This window comes from Coregonus lavaretus (assembly GCF_964263955.1).
Source record: "Coregonus lavaretus genome assembly, chromosome: 5".
Classification (NCBI taxonomy): Eukaryota; Metazoa; Chordata; class Actinopteri; order Salmoniformes; family Salmonidae; genus Coregonus; species Coregonus lavaretus.
The window spans coordinates 20,006,750-20,031,670 of NC_139992.1; the positions used below are offsets into that span (position 1 = coordinate 20,006,750).

Consider the following 24,921-nt stretch of genomic DNA (forward strand, 5'->3'; position numbering starts at 1 on the left):
ACTCTGTCACGTCTGTCACAAGTGCTCAGTGTGAACCTGCTTTCATCTGTGAAGAGCACAGGGTGCCAGTGGCGAATTTGCCAATCTTGGTGTTCTCTGGCAAATGCCAAACATCCTGCACGGTGTTGAGCTGTAAGCACAACCCCCACCTGTGGACATCGGGCCCTCATACCACCCTCATGGAGTCTGTTTCTGACCATTTGAGCAGACACATGCACATTTGTGGCCTGCTGGAGGTCATTTTGCAGGGCTCTGGCAGTGCTCCTCCTGCTCCTCCTTGCACAAAGGCGGAGGTAGCAGTCCTGCTGCTGGGTTGTTGCCCTCCTACAGCCTCCTCCACGTCTCCTGATGTACTGGCCTGTCTCCTGGTAGCGCCTCCATGCTCTGGACACTACGCTGACAGACACAGCAAACCTTCTTGCCACAGCTCACATTGATGTGCCATCCTGGATGAGCTGCACTACCTGGGCCACTTGTGTGGGTTGTAGACTCCGTCTCATGCTACCACTAGAGTGAAAGCACCGCCAGCATTCAAAAGTGACCAAAACATCAGCCAGGAAGCATAGGAACTGAGAAGTGGTCTGTGGTCACCACCTGCAAAACCAGTCCTTTATTGGGGGTGTCTTGCTAATTGCCTATAATTTCCACCTGTTGTCTATTCCATTTGCACAACAGCATGTGCAATTTATTGTCAATCAGTGTTGCTTCCTAAGTGGACAGTTTGATTTCACAGAAGTGTGATTGACTTGGAGTTACATTGTGTTGTTTAAGTGTTCCCTTTATTTTTTTGAGCAGTGTATATAGGAGCCATTCAATCATTCATCCTCACCAGGCAACAGAATTCAAAGAGCATATTCCATGAATCAGTGACTCAGCGCAGGCCTCATACATTTATGACAGGAAGTCTTCCTACTCTGGGCTGACAGCATAGTTGATGGCTGGCATCTCCCTCCTCACAGAGGGAACTAGCTTACGACAGGAGTCTGACAACTTCTATTTCGGTCTCTTGTCGCCGGTCTACATGTTCCCCTGCCATCTGTATGTGTGTGTGTGTTTAGAACAGGGTGACAGAGAAAGCAGGATGTTCTCAAGATGGGAGTGTAAGTCATAGAATTTTGGTAATTCAGAGAAATGTAAAAAGATTGTCCAAACATGGACTAACTAAAATGAGAGAAAGTAAGGATTGGTTATTTAAAACAATATCAAAAAGGTGCTCAAAAAAGCATATGTACTCTACATGCTGTAGAAAAATCCATAGGCCCCTCATCACCTTGAGTACGTCGGTGTGAAGGTGAACCAGCAGAACCCATCTGCGTCTCTCCCATGACACCCTTCTGCAAGGTCCAACTCATTAGGATCTTAATCAGAGAGATTTCCACTAAGATCATATAACAGGGCTTATAGTTATAATGCACGACAACGGATACGCCATCACATTTAGCTATCAGAGATGAGACACTGCTATGGGAGCAAACGTAAGCAAATGCGACCACACAAAATAGACAGAGTGTACAGTCAACACGATCCAATGACAACAGAGACGAAGCCAGCATGACTACATTCAAACAAGTGGCAAATATGTTCACATGAATAAGGCTGACATATAAGGACAGGAATGGATGAGGCTGCCAAATGTAGTGTATTAAAGAAATGCATCTATACTTTTATAGTGCATTCGGCAGGTATTCAGACCCCTTGACTTTTCCCACATTGTTACGTTATAGCCTTATTCTAAAATTGATTTAATTGTTTTTTCCCCTCATCAATCTAGACACAATACCCCATAATGACAAAGCAAAAACTGTTTTTTAGAAATGTTTGAAATTTATAAAATATTACAAACTGAAATAATACATTTACATAAGTATTCAGACCCTTTACTCAATACTTTGTTAAAGCACCTTTGGCAGAGATTACAGCCTCAAGTCTTCTAGGGTATGACACTACAAGCTTGGCACACCTGCATTTGGAGAGTTTCTCCCATTCTTCTCTGCAGATTCTCTCAAACTCTGTCAGGTTGGATATTTTCAGGTCTCTCCAGAGATGTTAGATCGGGTTCCAGTCCAGGCTCTGGCTGGGCCACTCAAGGACATTCAGAGACTTGTCTCGAAGCCACTCCTGCATTGTCTTGGCTGTGTGCTTAGGGTCGTTGTCCTTCGCCCCAGTCTGAGGTCCTGAGCGCTCTGGAGCAGGTTTTCGTCAAGGTTATCTCTGTTCTTTGCTCCATTAATCTTTCCCTCGATCCTGACTAGTCTCCCAGTCCCTGCCACTGAAAAACATCCCCACAGCATGATGCTGAAACCAAGCTTCACCATAGGGATGGTGCAAGGATTCCTCCAGACGTGACGCTTGGCATTCAGGCCAAAGAGTTCAATCTTGGTTTCATCAGACCAGAGAATCTTGTTTCTTCTAGTCTGAGAGTCATTTAGGTGCCTTTTGGCAAACTCCAAGCGGGCTGTCATGTGCCTTTTACTGAGGAGTGGCATCCGTCTGGCCACTCCACCGTAAAGGCCCGAGTCGTGGAGTGCTGCAGAGATCCTTCTGGAAGGTTCTCCCATCTCCACAGAGGAACTCTGGATCGCTGTCAGAGTGACCATCGGGTTCTTGGTCAACCTCCCTGACCAAGGCCCTTCTCCCCCGATTGCTCAGTTTGGCCGGGCAGCCAGCTCTAGGAAGAGTCTTGCTGGTTCCAAACTTCTTCCATTTAAGAATGATGGAGGCCACTGTGTTCTTGGGGACCTTCAATGCTGCAGAATTTTTTTTGTACCCTTTCCCAGATCTGTGCCGACACTATCCTGTCTCGGAGCTCTACGGACAATTCCGTCGACATGCACTGTCAACTGTGGGACCTTATATAGACAGGTGTGTGCCTTTCCAAATCACGTCCAATCAATTGAATTTACCACAGGTGGACTCCAATCAAGTTGTAGAAACATCTCAAGGAGGATCAATAGAAACAGGATGCACCTGAGCTCAATTGAGTCTCATAGCAAATGGTCTGAATACTTATGTAAATAAGGTATTTCTGTTTTCGCTTTGTCAAAGTAATTGGATCCATTTTAGAATAAGGCTGTAACGTAACAAAATGTGGAAAAAGTCAAGAGGTCTGAATACTTTGAATGCACTGTATATGACAAACTCCATGTAATCCAGCTCTAGCCTGGACTATTATTGGCCAGTCTGCACTGTCTGCACAGCGCGTTATCGACCCAGAACATATCGGTTCTTCTGCCGGAATCACTGAATCACTGGACCTTTAACACCGGATCATCGCAACTAGCTAGCTGCAACCAAATGGATGTTGTTGTTGGCTAATCAGCCTTGAGCTAGCCTCGAGCCAGGCCCTTCTCCCGGCTATCTACCTCTCTGTCAACCGGACGGGACCTCCTAGTGTTGACACGGAGCCCCGCCGATCCAACACGACTGGTCTGCCGACGAAATCGTCTGATGTGGTTTCAACAGGCTTCCCGTTACGACGTCGACCACGAAGATCCATCTGATAGCCCCGGCCCGCTAGCACACGCAAGCCATGGCCTCTTGCTCACCAGTGCTATAGCAGCCCCCAAACTACCTCCGAACTCTCCTATTGCTGTTCACCGGACCTTATGATAACTCAGCTATACAGCTGATGCCTGCTGTACTGTTCCTTTATACGGTACTGCATCCTGTTTATGTTTAGCCTCAGCCCAAACTTTGTCGCCATTACCAGCTGTTGTCTTAGCTCTCTCGAATAACACCTGTGATTGCTTTATGCCTCTCTCCCATGTCAATATGCCTTGCTTATTGCTGTTTCGGTTATTTCTTATTGTACTATTTCACTGTAGATCCCCCAGCCCAGCTCAACCTGTCTTAGATAGCTCCTTTGTCCCACCCATACACGCGGAGACCGACTCAATCGGTGCCTCCAGTGATGCTATCTCTTTCATCGTTACCCAACGCTTAGGTTTACCTCCACTGTACTCATATCCTTCCATATCCTTGTCTGTACATAATGCCCTGAATCTATTCTACAACGCCCGGAAATCGGCCCCTTGTTTTCTCTGTACCCAACGCACTAGAAGACCAGTACTTAAAGCCTTTAGCCATATCCCTATTCTACTCCTCCTCTGGTGATGTAGAGGTTAACCCAGGCCCTGTAGCCCCCAGTATCACTCCTACTCCCCAGGCGTTATCATTTGTTGACTTCTGTAACCGTAAAAGCCTTGGTTTCTTGCACGTTAACATCCGAAGCCTCCTCCCTAAGTTTGAGTTATTCACTGCGTTAGCACACTCCGCCAACCCTGATGTTCTAGCAGTGTCTGAATTCTGGCTTAGGAAGGCCACCAAAAATTCAGAAATGTCCATCCCCAACTACAACATTTTCCGTCTCGATAGAACTGCCAAAGGGGGTGGGGTTGCAATCTACTGTAGAGATAGCCTGCAGAGCTCTATCGTACTATCCAGGTCTGTGCCCAAACAGTTTGAGCTTCTAGTTCTAAAAATCCACCTTTCCAGAAATAAGTCTCTCACTGTTGCCGCTTGCTACAGACCCCCCTCAGCCCCGAGCTGTGCCCTGGACACTATATGTGAACTGATTGCCCCCCATCTATCCTCAGAGTTCGTACTGCTTGGTGACATAAACTGGGATATGCTTAACACCCCGGCCAACCTACAATCTAAACTAGGTGCCCTCAATCTCACACAAATTATCAACGAACCTGCCAGGTACAACCCTAAATCTGTAAACATGGGCACCCTCATAGATATCATCCTGACAAATTTACCCTCTAAATACACCTCCGCTGTCTTCAACCAGGATCTCAGCGATCATGGCCTTATTGCCTGCATCCGTAATGGGTCCGCGGTCAAACGACCACCCCTCATCACTGTCAAACGCTCCCTAAAACACTTTAGCGAGCAGGCCTTTCTAATTGACCTGGCCTGGGTATCCTGGGTGGATATTGACCTCATTCCGTCAGTAGAGGATGCCTGGTTGTTCTTTAAAAGTGCTTTCCTCTCAATCTTAAATAAGCATGCCCCATTCAAAAATTCAGAGCTAAGAACAGATATAGCCCCTGGTTCTCCTCAGACTTGACCAGCACAAAAACATCCTGTGGCGTACTGCATTAGCATCGAACAGCCCCCGTGATATGCAACTTTTCAGGGAAGTCAGGAACCAATATACACAATCAGTTAGGAAAACAAAGGCTAGCTTTTTCAAACAGAAATTTGCATCCTGTAGCACTAACTCCAAAAAGTTTTGGGACACTGTAAAGTCCATGGAAAATAAGAGCACCTCCTCCCAACTGCCCACTGCACTGAGGCTAGGAAACACTGTCACCACTGATAAATCTACAATAATCGAGAATTTCAACAAGCATTTTGCTACGGCTGGCCATGCTTTCCACCTGGCTACCACTACCCCGGCCACCAGCTCTGCACCCTCCGCTGCAACTTGCCCATGCCCCCCCCCCCGCTTCTCCTTCACACAAATTCAGACAGCTGATGTTCTGAAAGTGCTGAAAAATCTGGACCCCTACAAATCAGCTGGGCTAGACAATCTGGACCCTTTCTTTCTAAAATTAGCCGCCGAAATTGTCGCAACCCCTATTACTAGCCTGTTCAACCACTTTTTCGTAACTTCTGAGATCCCCAGAGATTGGAAAGCTGCCGCGGTAATCCCCCTCTTCAAAGGGGGTGACACTCTAGATCCAAACTGTTACAGACCTATATCCATCCTGCCCTGCCTTTCAAAAGTTTTTGAAAGCCAAGTTAACAAACAGATCACCAGCCATTTCGAATCCCACCGTACCTTCTCCGCTATGCAATCCGGTTTCCGAGCTGGTCATGGGTGCACCTCAGCCAGGCTCAAGGTCCTAAACGATATTATAACCGCGATCGATAAAAGACAGTACTGCGCAGCAGTCTTCATCGACCTGGCCAAGGCTTTCGACTCCGTCAATCACTGCATTCTTTTTGGCAGACTAAATAGCCTTGGTTTCTCTAATGACTGCCTCGCCTGGTTCACCAACTACTTCTCAGATAGAGTTCAATGTGTCAAATTGGAGGGCCTGTTGTCTGGACCTCTGGCAGTCTCTATGGGGGTGCCACAGGGTTCAATTCTCGGGCTGACTCTATTCTCTGTGTATATCAATGATGTCGCTCTTGCTGCTGGTGACGCTCGGATCCACCTCTATGCGGACGACACCATTTTGTATACATCTGGCCCTTCATTGGACACTGTGTTAACAAACCTCCAAACGAGCTTCAATGCCATACAACACTCCTTCCGTATCCTCCAACTGCTCTTAAACACTAGTAAAGCTAAATGCATGCTCTTCAACCGAACGCTGCTTGCACCCGCCCACCCGACTAGAATCACTACTCTCGGCGGGTCTGACCTAGAGTATGCGGACAACTACAAATACCTAGGTGTCTGGTTAGACTAAACTCTCCTTCCAGACTCACATTAAGCATCTCCAATCAAAAGTTAGATCTAGAAACGGCTTCTTATTTCGCAACAAAGCCTCCTTCACTCATGCTGCCAAACATGCCCTCGTAAAACTCACTATCCTACCGATCCTTGACTTCGGCAATGTCATTTACAAAATAGCCTCCAACACTCTACTCAGCAAATTGGATGTAGTCTATCACAGTGCCATCCGTTTTGTCACCAAAGCCCCATATACTACCCACCACTGTGACCTGTACGCTCTTGTTGGCTGGTCCTCACTACATATTCGTCGCCAAACCCACTGGCTCCAGGTCATCTATAAATCACTGCTAGGCAAATCCCAGTCTTATCTTAGCTCACTGGTCACCATAGCAACACCCACCCGTAGTATGCGTTCCAGCAGGTATATCTCACTGGTCATCCCCAAAGCCAACACCTCCTTTGGCCGCCATTCCTTCCAGTTCTCTGCTGCCAATGACGGGAACGAACTGCAAAAATCTCTGAAGCTGGAGACTCTTATCTCCCTCACTAACTTTAAGTGTCAGTTGTCAGAGCAGCTTATCGATCACTGCACCTGTACACAGCCATTCTGAAATTAGCCCACCCAACTACCTCATCCCCATATTGTTATTTATTTAGCTAATTTGCACCCCAGTATCTCTATTTGCACATCTATCATTCCAGTGTTAATACGAAATTGTAACTATTTTGCACTATGGCCTATTTATTGCCTTACCTCCATAACTTACTACATTCGCACACACTGTATATATATTTTCTGTTGTATTTTTGACTTTGTTTTGTTTACCCCATATGTAACTCTGTTGTTTTTATCGCACTACTGTGCTTTATCTTGGCCAGGTCGCAGTTGTAAATGAGAACGTGTTCTCAACTGGCTTACCTGGTTAAATAAAGGTGAAATAAATAAATAAAAATCCTGCCAAAGGGGGTGGGGTTGCAATCTACTTTATGACCAGCATCTCTGTGTGGTCTGTCAGAGTAAAATGTGGCATTAAGGAACACACTGGCCAAACTAGAATATCCGTATTACTGGTTTAAGATTTATTGTGGTGTTGGTCATAATCTTTAGAGGTTATATACAAATTAGTACGAGTGATAAAAAAAAAAAAATCAAAAACTGGTACATTTGGAGAAAGAAAGAAAGAAAACAAAAAAACAGGTGAAATAAAAGTGTTACTGTTGTATAAGAATGAATAACCTTCTGATTTTAATTCTTTAGACAATTGTCTTGATTTATGTTTTCTTAAAGCTAGATGAAAGAAACATTTATCCACACTCTTATCTTAAGATGTTTTACAGTTAAGAAATCATATTTGCAGTATATTAATAGTTACAGCAGACAATTAAAATATAAAATCTAGAAAACTCCCTGGAATAGTCCCTTCTAAAACCAGGTTCAGTGGTACAAAAGTATCCATTTGCCATGCCTTTGCACATTTTCATTTCTGTATTAAAAAATACAATTAGATGATTGTTTAATTAAGTCTATACCATACATGTTCTGCGTCAATTCAACCCTTAATCCCTGTTTTTGATCCCAGTAAACTAAACATAGATCTCAAATCATTAGTGAGGTTTACATTTCTGACAAGCTAGCAGTCCCGCCCTCGAAAAGATCCTTCCTAAAATAGAACCCTACTGTCTTTTGTTGAATTGTGTCCGTGCATAATAAAAACAAATACACGCTACTGACTGTTACCCTTTTTTACATGTTTTAAGTAGAGACTAATTGCCCCTTTTCACATTACAATTCTCTTGCACACAAAACTACTTGAAGTAAAATAACAAATGGAAACATTTAAAACAGAGAAATCTACAATTACAAATCTCCAACTGCGCTCCCAGTAAAATGAAGCGAGGTTGTATAGAGACAATGTGCCACTTTTCCCACGGCCACAACGACGTCACTAGGGCTCACAGATCAAGGTCTCCACCACAAACTTGTTCTCAAAGTGACGGATCTTGTGGCAGTTGAGAGCTTCTCTCTTCTGCATACCTGTAATGTGGGGGATGGAGAGGTTAAATGCTGATCTACACCTGATAAAAACCATTATGAGCTGCCACAATGGTGGTTGGTTGTTCATACAGGCTCCTACAAGACTTGGGAAAACATCATTTTGGAAAGGTATGAATCAGATATGTCGCAATGCCCATGTGGTAGTTTTATAAGACGTGTGTGTGCGCGCGAATACATGCATATCTTTGTGTGAGAGGTGTATAAGGTATGTGAGGTCTAACTGTGTGCTTAGAGCAGTCAGTCGATATCTCATGCAAAGAAGGCTGAATGTAGGAGAAGCCCTTTACCTTTGGGCATGTTCGCATGATTCTTAACTTGTCCAAACAACTATGTAGTGTGCGTGTGTGAGGTGTGATGTATATACATGCGTGTTGTATATGCGCATGTGTGTGTATTTAAACAGGTCTGTGTGTACTGACCCAGGATCCTGTCTCTGCGCTCCAGCTTGTAGGTGTCCTTGCCCTGGCAGAGGTTGTTAATGAAGTATCCCAGTTGTTCCACGTCCTCCAGGCGCTCAGTCACCACCATCTCCTCATGGATCAAGTAGGACTGGGGAAGGTAGGTACCAGCCTGGGGGTACAACATTGAATAACATATCATTAGTATCATGACCTAGTGCTACTGGGTGGTTAATTTCAAAACATTTGTTATCACCGAGATGGTCTTACATCATTATAAAAATAGTATAAGATTACATTGGGTGTCCAGACAAGTGCGTAAGAAATCGAATGTATTACCATCATTATTGTAACATAATTCATAAAGCAGTTCCTGTTACCTTGATGTTGACCAACAGCTCCAGGAAGTCCTTGGGAGGCATGACAATGGAGGTGTTGAGGGGGATGACGTAGCATTTGTTCAGGAACAGGTCCAGGTAGGCAGTCAGTCTCTGTGGAGAGGAGCCAACAGAACAAACTCAGTCAGAGAACAACCTCATGGAACTCCACTAAACACAGACAATCCATGGTCTGGATTGACTCCCGAGTGGCGCAGTGGTCTAATTCAGGAATACGGACTCTTACCCTTTGGAAGTCGTGGACGATGTCGGCAGGGTCGCTGTCGTCGAACTCAGGCACGGGTACGTTGATGAGAGCCACCTCCTGGTCCTCCAGTACGCGGATGTTCTCCTGGATCATCTTGAATCTGGAGGGCAGGTCCACCTCCACGTCCTCCTCCTCCAGGATCATCATGTCTTCCTCACGGTACTTCACCCCGCACACAAACACCTGGCCCTCCTGTTAGAAGGGAGGAAACACAGCAAAACGTTTATATTTACACTTATTTACCCTTCTAGCATCATGTCTCTTTTGTCAAATACAAATTTGAATTATGTTGTATTCAAATACAATAACTTATTCAAAAAAAGTGTAAATTACATTAGAATCAAGCCAGCTATAGTGCATTTAGTAAGCCATAGATAGACGCTGGGGTCTGAGTAGTCCAGTCTCACCTCCAGGATGTAGTACCTGTACAGGTAGGCCCCTCCCACCACCACGCCAGACAGCATGAGGGCCAGGCCCAGGCACATGCACCAGCACCAGGCCTTGGACTGCTGACGCACCGGCAGAGCCACCTCCGGATCCTGGAGAAACACGGAGAGAAGAGGGAGGATGTGAGACACAGGAACTATTTATTGTTTTTGAAATGTGACAAAGAACAGATTTTAATTCTTCATGTCAAGAGCACAGTTCACCACAGATGTTTCCAAGTCATTCAATCCTCATCTCTTTACTTCTCATCATCTCTACACTCTCCTTTCCCTGCCCTTTCGCGCCATTCACCATGCATTTCTCTCACTTTCCTTGTCCCCCTCACCCTCACTTGCTTGCTTCCAGGCAGTGTAGGAGTGATGGGCACAGGCACCCAAACTAGTTATGAGAGTTTTGGCAACACTCCTGGTTCAAAACAAAGAGGTGGGGCTCAATGTTGATAGAGGGTGCAGCACATTGGGAGAGGAGGGGGGGGGGGAGATGAGTCCAAACAAAGGCTGTGTTTGAGTAAGGGATGAAGAGGGCTCCAGAATCCTCCCCAGAGGCACAGAACAGGGTGAGTCATCATGATGCAAATCAGAGAAACAAATAAGCAACATGAGGGAGAGAGAGAAAGAGGTAGAGAGAGTAGAAGGAGAACATACAGAAAAACAGAGGGTAGGGAGTAGACCATTTATATTCCCAATACCTTGATGTGAATGATGTCATTGATTAGTCAATTTGTAATGTCATAGCCTGCTTGATCCTTGGACCTTGGTGTAATAAAGCTGGTCTTATGATCCTTCTGAATTAATACATTCAGTCTCAAGTTCATTCCTTTGATTGTTAGGGAATTTGAGAAGGGTAAAATATCTAAAAGGGCTCTACAGTGAGGTGTTGTCACGATACCAGATTTTTTTTACCAGGGTTAGTATCACGATTCTCGATACTAAAACAATATCAAAACGATACCACTACAAAAAAGAAGGCATATTAACCAAAGTCACAGAATGGCACTTAATCCAGACAGATAAACTCAGCTATTGCTCTGTTCAATAGTTGGGCATCTTTTGAGGGCGGCAGGTAGCTTAGTGGTTAAGAGCGTTGTGCCAGTAATCGAAAGGTCACTGGTTCTAATCCCCGAGCCGACTAGGTGAAAAATCTGTCGATGTGCCCTTGAGCAAGGCACTTAACCCTAATTGCTAATGTAAGTTGCTCTGGATAAGAGCATCTGCTAAATGACTAAAATGTAAATATCACTACATTAGAAATGTTTTACGTCAACATTTTTCAGACAGCCATGTATGCATTAATGAATCAATTATACAATCAATTTGACTTAGTTTTTACCAATCTAACTACATAACATAATGGTAATCATTTCTTTGAATGGTAAATCTCTATTGATAAACTGGGTAAATCAAGATGTAGCCTAGGCCTATTTACAATACAGGTGAATGCATATTCAATAGGAATGTGTGCATGCATTGAGTTCTTGATCTTGTATTGCCAGATTTTCCCTTCCATTTGGGACTTATCTTATGTACTGATCAACAACATTTGCATAGAACATTTACATTTTTTTACATTTACGTCATTTAGCAGACGCTCTTATCCAGAGCGACTTACAAATAGGTAGAAGTAGCTTATTTGATCAAAGTGTGCGCCGTCTAACCAGTAATGACGTCATTCATGAGGCAAGAGGACCGCCCGGTCATGGCTAGAAGGGATCCAGCTTTTGACAAAATAACATCAGATTTGCCTTTTCGTAGCAGGTTAGGAGAATTAACATAGCAGGTTAGGAGAATTAGGTTAAAGTTAAGAAAAGGGTTAGCTTAAATGCAAAAAATAAAATAAAATAAAATATACTAGCCATGACTGGGCCGCCCAGTCATTTCGCTGAGGCAATAGGTAATCTTTGGGAGCGACATGAAAGAGACCTATTAAGTAAATGAATAAAGTTTTGGTGGCAATCTATGAAATCAGCATATTTTGCGTTAAGGTATCACAAACAAAGTATCAAGGTTAGTGAATTGAAGACAGCTTAAGCTGTAAGCTAGCAACAAAAGTTAACCTACAAAGCTGGAAGCTACCGGTAACTTTTTGTAAACAGTAATGAACAGTTTCAACATTTCTACATGGCGTGTCACATTATTCAAGTGTGTTAACGTCGGTGCAGCATGAGTGGGGAGCTAACATGATGCAGCCCAGACTCCCAGTGCAGGCTAAGTGGAGCAGGCACGGTGCTTTCGTGCTAAAAAGGGGGACATCGGCTACACTGATAGAGTTGATCTGACAGAAGTACCCAGTGTTTTTTTTTTTTTTGAACTACTGAACCATTTTTCATGTTCTAGTATTTAAAAAGTACCGAAGTTTCGGTATACCGTGCAATACTATAGTGCCACCATTCTACTCTCAAATGTGCCTAAATATTTTGCTGTGCGACCTGGACTTTTAGGAGCACCAGTTCGCCTAGAAAAATGTATGATTATAGCTTTAATACTTAAAATATTTTTTGTTGTGCTCATACATTTCTTTGTTTGCACCTACATTTTTTCCAAATTAGGCGCATGTGCTCCTAAGGTCAGCGTAGAGCCCTTATCTAAAAATGGAGGACTGCCACCCGCCCAAAGGCACTGCTGGTTATAAAGAACAGCAGAGTGCTCGGATCCACAGCCATAGACTTTGAGCTGATTGAGGTTGACAGAGGGAGTGAGTCAGGTGGACACAGAACAAACAAAGGTGTTTAACAACCAGCTACCATGGGATTTCACAGACTTAATGGACTCTGACCAGCTATAAGGTCTCCCTTCTTTAAACATGCCAAAGCATGTCCCCCTCCACCACCTGCATATCCCCTTCTGAAGGGGTTTTCTAGGCATTGGTCGACCCCTGGTCTAGCTGACCAAGGTAATGGGAGAGAGTGGGTAATGGCATTGGCGGACAATCATTATCCACCACCAAAGTCTTAACATTCTTCAGTAAAGCCCTGATGGCCAATTTCTCTCCATTTCAACAAGAGTAAGCTCTAGAGTTGGCCTCCGAAGAAGCAAGTTTGCTGACTGAGAACATTATTGTTGAGCCCATCTTTACAGTTGATGAATCGACTAATGAAAAGGTATGACTGTATGAGTCAGCGTTTCTAGGTCAAAAGAGCTCATTAAAGGAAGAGCCCTTATTCTCAACCAAACTTCAGCTGAAAAGCTACAGCGCAAGCAACTCGCCCTTCCCAAGAAGTAAGTCAGCCTGACCTCAATTTAATAACGTCAACACAACTCTCTGGGAGCAGCAGTGGCGTTTCCAGGAAGATCGTAGGCTAATAGCAAAAACCAAGATGGAGAAAGAGCAAGGTGGAGAAAGAGAAACATTCATCCCATTATTCACTCTGTTTGGTCTCCTTGGCTGCAAGTGATGTAGCCTACTAGAGATAGCAATAAATGAATATTTCCTGGGGATTTCTGGGTGCTTTTACTCCTAATCTCTCGCCCATGAGATCAAATGCCAGAGCGGTTTTGCCTTTGTTGAGTGAAGGCGGAGAGTTCCCAGGGATAGGCTTCGACTTACAGTAAGAGGAACTGGTCAAGTCAGACACATCAACTGTTCAGAGGGGACTGTGTGAATCAGGCCTTCATGGTTGAATTCCTGCAAAGAAACCACTACTAAAGGACACCAATAAGAAGAAGAGACCTGCTTGGGCCAAGAAACACGAGCAATGGACATTAGACCAGTGGAAATGTGTCCTTTGGTCTGGAGTCCAAATTGGAGATTTTTGGTTCCAACCGCCGTGTCCGTGTGAGACGCGGTGTGGGTCAACGGATGATCTCTGCATGTGTAGTTCCCACCGTAAAGCATGTAGGAGGTGGTGTTATGGTGCTTTGCTGGTGACACTGTGTGATTTATTTAAAATTCAAGGCACACTTAACCAGCATGGCTACCACAGCATTACGCCATCCCATCTGGTTTGGCCTTAGTGGGACTATCATTTGTATTTCAACAGGACAATGACCCAGACCCAACACACCTCCAGGTTGTGTAAGGGCTATTTTACCAAGAAGGAGAGTGATGGAGTGCTGCATCAGATGACCTGGCCTCCACAATCCCCCGACCTCAACCCAATTGAGATGGTTTGGGATGAGTCGGACGGCAGATTGAAGGAAAAGCAGCCAACAAGTGCTCAGCACATGTGGGAACTCCAAGACTGTTGGAAAAGCATTCCTCATGAAGCTGGTTGAGAGAATGCCAAGAGTGTGCAAAGCTGTCATCAAGGCAAAGGTTGGCTACTTTGAAGAATCTCCAATATAAAATATTTGGATTTGTTTAACACTTTTTTGGTTACTACATGATTCCATTTGTGTTATTTCATAGTTGAGGTCTTCACTATTATTCTACAATGTAGAAAATAGTAAAAATAAAGAAAACCCCTTGAATGAGTAGGTGTGTCAAAACTTTTGACTAGTACTGTATGAATATCTGTTGGTCATAGATACCTTAAAAAAGTAGGAGCGTGGATCAGAAGTAAGTATCTGGTGAGACCACCATTTGCATCATGCAGCACGATATCTCCTTCACTTAGAGTGGATCAGGCTGTTGATTGTAGCCTGTGGAATGTTGTCCCACTTTTTCAATGGCTGTGCGAAGTTGATGGAATGGATATTGGCGGGAACTAGAACACACTGTCGTACACGTTGATCCAGAGCATCCCAAACATGCTCAATGGGTGACTGGGAAATGTTCAGCTTCCAGGAATTGTGTACAGATCCTTGCGACATGGGGCCATGCATTATCATGCTGAAATGAGGTGATGGCGGCAGATGAATGGCACGACAATGGGCCTCAGTATCTCTTCACGGTATCTCTGTGCATTCAAATTGCCATCGATAAAACGTGTTCGTTGTCCGTAGCTTATGCCTGCCCATACCATAACCCCACCAACGTTGTGAACAGAGTGCCCCATGACATCAGCAAACCGTTCGCGAACACGACTCCATACAAGTCTTCCACCTGCCTGGTACAGTTGCAACCGGGATTAAATCCGTGAAGAGCACTTCTCCAGCATGCAAGTGGCCATCGAAGGTTAGCATTTGCCCACTGAAGTCGGTAATGACGCCTAACTACAGTCTGGTCAAGACCCTGGTGAGGACGACGAGCATGCAGATGAGCTTCTCAAACAGTTTGTGCAGAATTTATTTGGTTGTGCAAACCCACAGTTTCAGCGGGTGGCTCGTCTCAGACCATCCCGCAGGTGAAGAAGACAGATGTGGAGGTCCTGGGCTGGTGTGGTTACACGTGGTCTGCGGTTGGGAGGCTGGTTGGACATACTGCCAAATTCTCTAAAACGACGTTGGAGGTGGCTTATGGTAGAGAAATGAACATTAATTTCGCTGACAACTGCTCTGGTGGACATTCCTGCAGTCAGCATGCCAATTGCACACTCCCTCAAAACTTGAGACATCTGTGGCATTGTGTTGTGTGACAAAACTACACATTTTAGTGTCCCCACCTGTGTAATGATCATGCTGTTTAATCAGCTTCTTGATATGCCACACCAGTCAGGTGGATGGATTATCTTGGCAAAGGAGAAATGCTCACTAACAGGGATGTAAACAAATTTGTGCACAAAATGAGAGAAATAAGATTTGTGCGTATGGAACATTTCTGGGATCTTTTATTTCAACTCATGAAACATGGGACCAACACCTTACATGTTGCGTTTATATTTTTGTTTAGTATAAAAATGCATTAAAAACAGAAACTTCTGCTTCATTAGCAACCAGAGCCTCTGCCAATGACAACATCTGATTCAAATGATGTGGTGGGCCTACATCTCACACCATCGCACCAAAACACACTCAGAGTGATCACATCTCTAGCTGTGGTAGTTCACTGCTTACTTCCTGTACTTCTCAGAGATGGTTTTGTACCAGTCTGGTAGTGTAAGTATGTGCACGAAGCCATGAACTTGACCCAACATGCCAACCGATGGGTTTCAGAACTTCTGAAACACCCCAGTGTCTTCGGTGTGGATACACTCGGTTTGGAGCAAGAGGCTTTATCAAAGTTCTCTCTCATACCATGACCCCCCCTCAGGTTTCCTCTCTCATTGAACTCTGACAGCAAGGCCGCTGCGCTCAAATGAATTTAGTCTCAGTTTTGTTCTCCGGCCAGCTACAATTCACTTCCTCTTTTGTGTTCTTCTGTTCTGACCATGTTTATTTCCCAATTTCCGTGAGAGAAGGGTTAGAACATACACACACCCAGAGGATTGAAGCTGGTACGGGATATCCAAGTAGATATTCATCAGAGGGAGAGAAGAAAAAAAAGAGACCTAATGGTCTTGATAAAGACCAAGGGTCGATAAACAGTTACAATTCAATTATTTTACTCTCCAGCATTTGCTTGAAAATACTTGATGTGTTTTACAGTATGCAGCCTAATCGTTTCCTAATGCCTATACTTTGTTAAATGTTTACTTTGTTAATGTTTACTCTCCCCACTCTGCTCAGACAGAGGTTGGCTTCCACTCTGCTGCTCTGCCAAGCCCCCTCAGGCCACTGGCTCTTCATCTGGGCTGCAGTCACGCTAGGGTGATGATCAATGCTCTGTCTGTGTGTCCAAACCAGCCATATCAAGGAAACCAATACACACTAACACTTCTGCTTCCTCGCAGATAAATGCTCCGATCCTTATATGGTACGAGACACCACATGAGCTATGTGTTTGAGCTTCAAAGTGTTGTTGGGTCTTCAGCCCTTTGGAGGGAGAAGCCACAACAGACAAACACGTATGCTTTACCTTTGAATATCATCATGGTGGTGGTCTCACATGGTATAGAGGGCACCATATGCTACGTGGGTTGGGAGGGTGTATTTATGAGTTTTAAAATGTTGGTGTGGCCTCTCCTTTCTCCCTATGGCCTTGAGGGTGAACTCAGCTGCTCACATTTCCTATTGTAAGAAAACGAAATAGGTTGCGTCAGAGTCCTCCTATCCCTTGGCTTGTCTTCGTCGTCTAGCCTCTCCCTCTGTTCCGACTAAGACCCATCTGTCCCTCAGGTGTGTTCCTGCAAGTTTACACTTGCTCCCCAACCTGCTGCTGCCACGGATGACGAGGATACAGCAGGTGTGGCCAAGTTTCCAGTATGCAAACTACCTAGGCCTATATCTAATTCAGTGGTACTGACACATGGTCTTCATGATCAAGCTGTGCTGTATTACAGTGGCATTTACAATCTAAAAAAATGACAAAATGACAGATGAGTATAATTTGTTTAACTTCTGAATTTCTATTCCTTTTTGTTATAGTATGCCTCTTTCCCAGCAAGGAGAGAAAATACTTCCCTTTCTACTTTTGCATTGACAGAATGTCTTCATTTTAATGTTCAGGAATGTAACAATACCCTGAAAAGAGGTAGAGTTTCAGTAGCTTGGAGACAGGTAGTCTATCACTGTGTCAAAAGAAGAGCTACAGTTTCAGTAACTCAAGGATTGTCTGTGAAACCTCATCCTTCACTCTGAAAGAGATAAGCAGCGTGGCGTGGCGGGGGGGGGGGGCGGGGGGGGGGGGGGGGGGGGGGGGGTAAATGGAGTGACAGACTGTCAGTCAGTCATTGAGTGAAGTGAAAGCTGCAATATGTAACTTTTCGGCCAACCCGACCAAATTCACATAGAAATAGTTATAGATCTGTCACTCATTGAAAGCAAGTCTTAGAAGTGGTGGATCTCTATGTGTGCTATTTCTACGCTTCCTGTTCTTAAGTTTTGTTTTTGCTTCCCTTACTTTCGGTTTTGTACACCAGCTTCAAAACAGCTGAAAACAATATTTTTGGTTATGGAAAAGATACTTCGCAGCGGTTTAGATGGTACAATGATTCTCTACACAATACTTGCTTGTTGTCACAAACTGAAATTAGGAGAACTATTAGAATTTTAGCAACCAGGAAATGGTTTATGCGATTTCTGCGTAGCGCACCTTGAATGGAGTGAATGTAATGAGTGGGTGAGGTTGTCCTCTTCTTGCCTTTTCTCTTGCGGCTGGTTGGTTAATCTCTCCCAGTTTTAGTGGTCACCGCCTTGTGGGAGGCACTAGGCTAAAGCTCCCTGGCTGAGTCTGTATCAGAGCAAATAGGGTGTAATCCCCCAGGGCTCCACATGCCTCACAGAACACAGCCGCGTAGAACACACAGCCTCTCAGAACACACAGGCTCATAGAACACACAGCCTCTCAGAACACACAGGCTCATAGAACACAGGCTGAGGTAGCAGCATAAGCATGCAGTGCCAGGGTGAGTCCTGTGTACCAGACTACCCCTCTGCTCTCCCTCGCATCTACTCCAATTTGCACCCCTCCCCCATCTGACTCTCTTCTACAAGGCCCCAACTGTCTGCTGATAGATCAAATGGTTGTTTTTGGACTGGGCTCTTGACCAGACAATTCAGAATCACATCACACTTGGTTCTGCTGGGGAGCTATGCCTCTATATGTCCACGTGAGAGAGGGAGATTGTGGGGCGCAATGACCCAATTTAAGCCTCTGACCGATAAGCCTTCACCATGGTCATACCATCGTGCTTCCACTCGAATTAACCAAAATCACGATACTATAAACTGACACACCCACAACAACTAGGCAACACAGTACACACACAAGTAAGCACATGTAAATAAACATGCACAGGCAACTAAATCCTCGTCTCCTTCCTTCTCCACCCCAACATGCCCAGAATATCTCCTCAGTAATGCTCAGTGAACGTATTGCCAGCAGGTCTTATTTAAGATAGCCTTGCTAACCACTTTGCTGTCTGAGCCTGATGAAGTTCAGAGCCAAGCCAGCTCTACTGTCCTATAGGCCTTTACTCTGAAAGAATCCCTTGCATAAGACAGAACAAGGCCTAGTCTATGAACTTCTGAATATTATTTGATCCTACTTTGTATTAATTTCTGCCATCTGGGCAGCCTGTTTGTTTAGAAAGTGGCTAGCATAGGAGTATAGGGCCCTATAAAATCTGTTTTATTTTTTCACAAATTCTGTTTTCTCCATTTTGTTCAGGTTTCCGTTTAAGGTTATTGCTCTACAAATCATATTTAACAGAATATCGAATTTTGTAGATTTTTAAAGTCCACAAGAATTCTTAAAACCACATCAGGAGACCACTTTTGAGGTCTGGGAAAAATCTAAAATATTTTGAATTTTGGGTGTAGTTAGCCTTTAATTCAACTGGGCACCAGCCACAGACCTTTACTTGGTTAGCGGTGTTTCTGTAGCGCTCATGTGATTGCAGAGTTTGCTAAACAAAATGGCCACTGGATTGATGCAAATAATCATGAGATCATTCTGCAAGGTAGGCATAGGCTACTTTGTAGTTAATATTTAATTTAAAAGGTTTTTGGGAAAGTCTTTCCATCTAACAGAAGGCGGTTGTCATACATTAGCATCATCACTAACAGCTACACAAAGTGGTAGACAAATGCGAACACAGACAGGGGCATTCCTGTGCCGTTGCCTCTTCAGAAAGCTGAAGGAAAATACAAATAATTAATGCATTTTGTTCATGTCATATTATAATCTTGGGCAAATTAATGACATTTCTACTAAGTTCAATAGATGTAGTTGATGTCCTACTAAGTTTAATAAAAAAAATGTATATTGAATTCCGTTTTAATGTCTGGATTCCGTGATCTATTTGTAAGTCGCTCTGGATAAGAGCGTCTGCTAAATGACGTAAATGAAAATGTGATTCCATCCGCAACGCGGATTTTTATAGGGCCCTATAATATTACCACATTCTAGGGTGCCTCTGTGTTGTTAGTGTGAGTGTCTGTATAATTATGAAGTTGGGCTATATTTACATAATATTAGTGAACTGTTAAGTGGTTGCAGAGCAGCACTCTGGCTTGCTCTTGGCAGAACCCCTGATACACACAAGGCATGTGCAGCTGCCCTGTCTCCTGCCCGCTGCCAAATCACTCTGCGTCCGTTAATCAGGCAGAGTGTGAACAGAGCCGTCCCTCCCACTGTCCATCTCTCACGCCATCTGATGAGCTACAGCCACTGACCTTCACATTCCCTGAGACGGCTTTCCCAGCCAGGGAAGCTTCATCCTGCCTACTGGGAAGTGTTGTGAAAACACCTCCCTCCATTTTATAGACGGGTTGGTTATTTAGAAACAAAACCGCAACTATTGGGCAAAACAGACAGGGTTGGATTAGACCAGGGGTCTCCAACCCTGTTCCTAGAGAGCTACCCTCTTGTAGGTTTTCGCTCCAACCCCAGTTATAACTAACCTGGTTCAGCTTATCAACCAGCTAATTATTAGAATCAGGTGTGCTAGATTAGGGTTGGAGTGAAAACCTACAGGACGGTAGCTCTACAGGAACAGAGCCCTGGCTTAGACTGTTAACATGTAAACTATTTTGTCTCCAAATGTTTCTTGAAAACAAATACATTTGCACAATGAGCACTTGTTGTCTCTGAAATACATTACAGTTATTGGTTAGCTATCAAATTGCCATATTAGCATAGACATGAAATCAGTCAAAACAAGACATGGTATCAATAACAAGATACAATGACCAGAAACAGGCCACCTATGATTCCCCACATGGCAGCTTCTTGTCATTGTTGCTAGCTATCTGACCGTTCAGAATCATAACACACACAAGCCTTTCGGCCACCGATGCGTGCGCATCCTTTTCGTGCCATTGTCAGCCAACCCATCTATGAAGCCCATGAAATGTTGGCTATTTGAATGAAGCCTATGCCTAGTTAACCTCAATGCCACTTGAGGAACAATCCTGAATGGATGTTGCCTATTGGGCCCAGGAGTAGGCTACTTTGGTCCTCTTGCTGTACCTCGAAACTTAAACTCATTGATATAAATGTTTGGCCAGCATGAAAACGCTGACTTCCCAAAGAAAACAAGATAATGGTCAACAAAATAATTACCCCAAAAAGTTCAAAGGAGCAAGCATACTGTAATGATGGGTCTTCTTCATCTTGGTTACTCAAGTGAATCAAGTCTTAAGATGTTCATAGAAACGCATGTGGAACCACTAGGCAAAGCTACAGAAAACCCCCTGCAGGTGAAAAATGCAGCATTAGTTAAAGACCACTTCAAACCAGGGAGGAAGAACTTAAGTGTGATTATACAGATTGAGACAGAAGGACTATATGGCCAGGGGCTAAGAATGTGTGGAAAGGTGAAAACCAAAAGCCTATCTCTGTACAGTTTGAGGTCAAGATGAGAAAAGATAGAGGTCCAATTACACATTTCAGAATCTAGAGGAAAACCACAGAAACTCACTGATGTTGGTGGAATCTCCCACTAATATGAGAAAGTTATGGTGATTTAGGGTGATGGGTCAAATAGTAGCTGATGAGGTTGATACAGATTTTATTGAGTGTATGAACAATACTCCATCACCTATTCTGCCTTCCTCTTGTGATGATTTAGTTGATAACTTTAATAACAAATTAAGGGCAACCATTGATGCCATAGCTCCTGTAAATTTGAAAAAGGCCACATCCAAACAGAGAGCCCCTTGGATGAGTGAGGAAACAAATCAACTAAAAGAAAAGTTACAGAAAGGCAGAGCGGAAATGGAGAAAGTCAAAGTTGCAGGTCCATTATGATATTCTAAGAGAGCAGCTTGGGCATATATAACAAGGCAATTAGAAATTGCCCAGACGGGCTCATTTTTCTAACTTGATCACTATTAAAATCAGAATAATTCTTGAGAGCGCATCTTGACCATTGATGGCCTGATAAATCCTACCCCCGCATATTTCAGAGATAAAATAAACATTAGGCTGGGTATCAGTCAAGCAAGACCTGATGGGAATATTTGATATGTTCCCTAGCCTACCACGCAAAGGCACTATGGATTGATTTTCCCTGGTTGACACAGACATCTACCTGCCTTCTCGATCCTATCCCCACCACGTTCTTCAAAACAGTTTTTAGTTGCATATCTGAAAAAGTGCAAACTATCGTTAATCACTCCCTGTTCACAGGCACTTTCCCCACTCCACTAAAAACTGCTATGGTGAAACCCCTTCTGAAGAAAAGTAATCTAGATTATTCAGCTCTTCGCAATTTTCAGCCAATCTCCAACCTTACATTCTTAAGTAGAATTCTGGAGAAATTGGTGTTCAAACAGCTAAATAATTGTTTAAGTACCAACTCCATTTTTGAAAAATTCCAATCTGGTTTTCATGCCCACCACAGCACGGATACAGCCTTAGTTAAAGCGGTAAATGATCTTAGAGCCAACACAGATGCCAAACAGCTCTCTGTCCTTGTACTCTTGGATTTAGTGCAACATTCGACACTGTTGGCCATGATGTCCTTCTGGACAGACTGGAGAGGAGGGTTGGCCTCTACGGTCCAGTTCGAAATAGGTTTAGGACCTATTTAACTGGTCGAGAGTTTGTCACCCTTGGTGAACATAACTCAGAGAAAATACATATCATGTGGCGTTCCACAAGGTTCGGTTTTGGGTCCGGAACTGTTCAGTTTATAAATGATATGTTACCCCTTGGCAGCGTTATCAGAAAGCACAGCATAGATTTTCACTGCTACGCAGATGATACACAACTTTACATGTGTCACCAGAGGATTTTGGCTCCATGGATCAATTATTAGACTATTAGTGATTTAAATACTTGGATGGCTCACAACTTCCTCTAGCTAAATCAAGACAAGACCGAGATACTTATTGTTGGAGCCAAAGCACAGAGAGAATCTAGCCATACATTTTAATTCACAGGCAATAAACACCAGGTAAAAAACCTAGGTGTTATTTTAGATTATGAATTACATTTTGAATCACACATCAGGAATGTGACCAAAATAGCTTTTTAATCACCTGAGGAACATTGCCAAGGTGCAGCCGTTTCGGTTTCAGGCTGATAGACACACTCATCCAAGCTTTTATTACAAGCAGGCTTGACTACTGTATTGCTCTCCTGTCTGGTCTACCCAAGAAAGCTATTGGTCAACTGCAAAACATACAGAATGCTGCAACACGGGTACTGACCAAAATGGAGAGCACACATTACACCAGTTTTGAGGTCTCTGCACTGGCTGCCTGTGAGTTTTAGAATTAATTATAAGATTCTTCTATTGGTTTTTAAATCAATCCACAATTGTGCATCCCAATACATGTCAGACATGCTTTAAAGTTATCTACCCAGTAGGTCCCTCAGGTCCTCTGGCACTGGCCTTTTAACTACCCCAAAGCCTAGGACCAAGAGGCATGGAGGCAGCCTTTAGTTATTATGCCCCCAGCCTCTGGAATAGCCTGCCAGAGAACCTGAAGAGGCTGAAACTGTGGACATATTTAAAAGAGATCTTAAAACATATTTTTAGCTTTGCTTTCCCCTAGGGTGCTTTTTAGTCGTGCAGTTTTTTTTTTTTTCCTGTAAAGCACATTGCGTTGCATTCCATGTCTGAAATGTGCTGTATTATTAACGCTTGATTTGATTTGACCAATGTATGGAGGTTACATTGGTTCCATTATCCATATTGACTGTATGTAAACCCTGTATTGTTTTGTGTTGTGATAAATGTAATACAATGATGGGCTTGTTGGGAGACCCAAGACACATTTCCCCAAGGGGAAGCAATCTAGGCTATGGGAGAATCTGAATGGGTGGAAGGATAGACAGAACTGTGCACTTAAAAATGTATTGAATAGTATGAGTTAGTGAGGGGAGACAGATGGAGTTATTTGCAATGCAGACTTGCCTGCCACTTCACATCATCTTCTCAAGGGCAACCTGCCCAATTGGCATGGATTTGATGATAAGTGAGTGCCGTCTCACAGCTCCAACTCTTCCCATCAGTTGTGAGCATGTGATGCATGTGCATTGTGTCATGTAGGCCTCGGTCATGCATATTTCATATACCATTTATTCATGTATTTTTGAGATGGTGTAGTTACAATGTCCAAGAGAAATGTCCCCCCTGTGGACAAAGTTTCTTATTTTAGATAATTTCTACAGACCTGGGATCATACCGTTCTTAGAAATTAACGTGTCTGTACACTTCTTGGTCCAACCAACACTGACAAACAGAATGATGACATTTCCGTGTTGATAACCCTTATCATAACGCTACTGCCGTTCTTGGAATGAGAAAGAACAGTTGAGGGTGTATCAATGCAAGCAGCAGGGACTGAACACTGAAACAAGGGCAGGCTTCAAGTGACCAACAAGTCCCAGCTGATCTCCAAAACTCAAAACATGAATTGACAGTCAGCCTGCCATTTGCAATTAAGGGAAAAGAAAGCAATAACTGGCAGCCCCTGTAGGCTATAATTTAACGTTATATAATGGTGGTCAGTGAATTGTTGAGAGCTGATTACGCAAAAGTCTCAGAACTAACGTTAAATTAGACACATTTTGTCAAATATTACTTTCACTTTCAAATGTATCTAATTTAGGCAATTAGCTAGCTATATAATGTACTGGCTAATCTCTGATATGGCTAAAGGAGCTAACTAGGTGATCGAAGATTTAGCCATCCGTGTCTGTTCAACTGTTATCCTTGATAGCTATTCGCAGAGTCGTATTTACTCACCTTGTCCTCGGGAATGAGGGTTTCGCTGTCCTTTTTCATGTCCTTCTGCCCAAGGGCCGAATTAAAAGATACCTTCACCATCGTCAAATTTGCACTTTGGTTGATTTCAAAAGAACAGAGCGAGTGTGTTTAGCACGTCGAAGTTGTTTGGAATCTTGCTGATGTAGATAGCTCCTACGACGTCGCAGATAAACACACACAGCTCGTGCTGCCCGACTCAACCAAGTATTCACCTCAACTCAACAGCTGAGCGCACAACACCTAATTAGCTTCCAGCGAAGACTATGTTCTTCAGTATAGATGTGGCTCCGCCTCTTTCTATTTTGGCCTCAGTGACTTCGCCAACAGAAGGCCTTTTCACTCCTTTCCAACAGACGTCGCTAGCAAGCTTTCTTTCCACACA

At 43.8% G+C, this 24,921-nt stretch overlaps 1 protein-coding gene across 1 annotated transcript; it reads right to left on the bottom strand.

Moving 5' to 3' along the window:
• Positions 1-7,474: 7,474 nt before the first annotated feature.
• LOC311129876 (integral membrane protein 2B-like) lies at positions 7,475-24,822 on the bottom strand. The gene is made up of 6 exons (XM_084162396.1): positions 24,519-24,822; positions 9,922-10,053; positions 9,494-9,706; positions 9,250-9,360; positions 8,891-9,041; positions 7,475-8,450 (listed from the first exon to the last, which is right to left on the bottom strand). Exons 1-6 carry the CDS (start codon positions 24,597-24,599, stop codon positions 8,362-8,364), a joined length of 777 nt encoding a protein of 258 aa, XP_084018522.1. The 5' UTR covers positions 24,600-24,822; the 3' UTR covers positions 7,475-8,361.
• Positions 24,823-24,921: the final 99 nt, after the last annotated feature.

What these genes read in the sequence shown, in the direction of transcription:
- LOC311129876 (XM_084162396.1), bottom strand. Translation starts at nt 24,599, where the DNA reads ATGGTGAAGGTATCTTTTAATTCGGCCCTTGGGCAGAAGGACATGAAA. An exon ending in ACAGGTACTACATCCTGGAG is followed by an intron (nt 9,707 to 9,921) that starts GTGAGACTGGAC and finishes CCCTTCTAACAG; the next exon opens with GAGGGCCAGGTGTTTGTGTG. An exon ending in TCGTCCACGACTTCCAAAGG is followed by an intron (nt 9,361 to 9,493) that starts GTAAGAGTCCGT and finishes TCCTCTCCACAG; the next exon opens with AGACTGACTGCCTACCTGGA.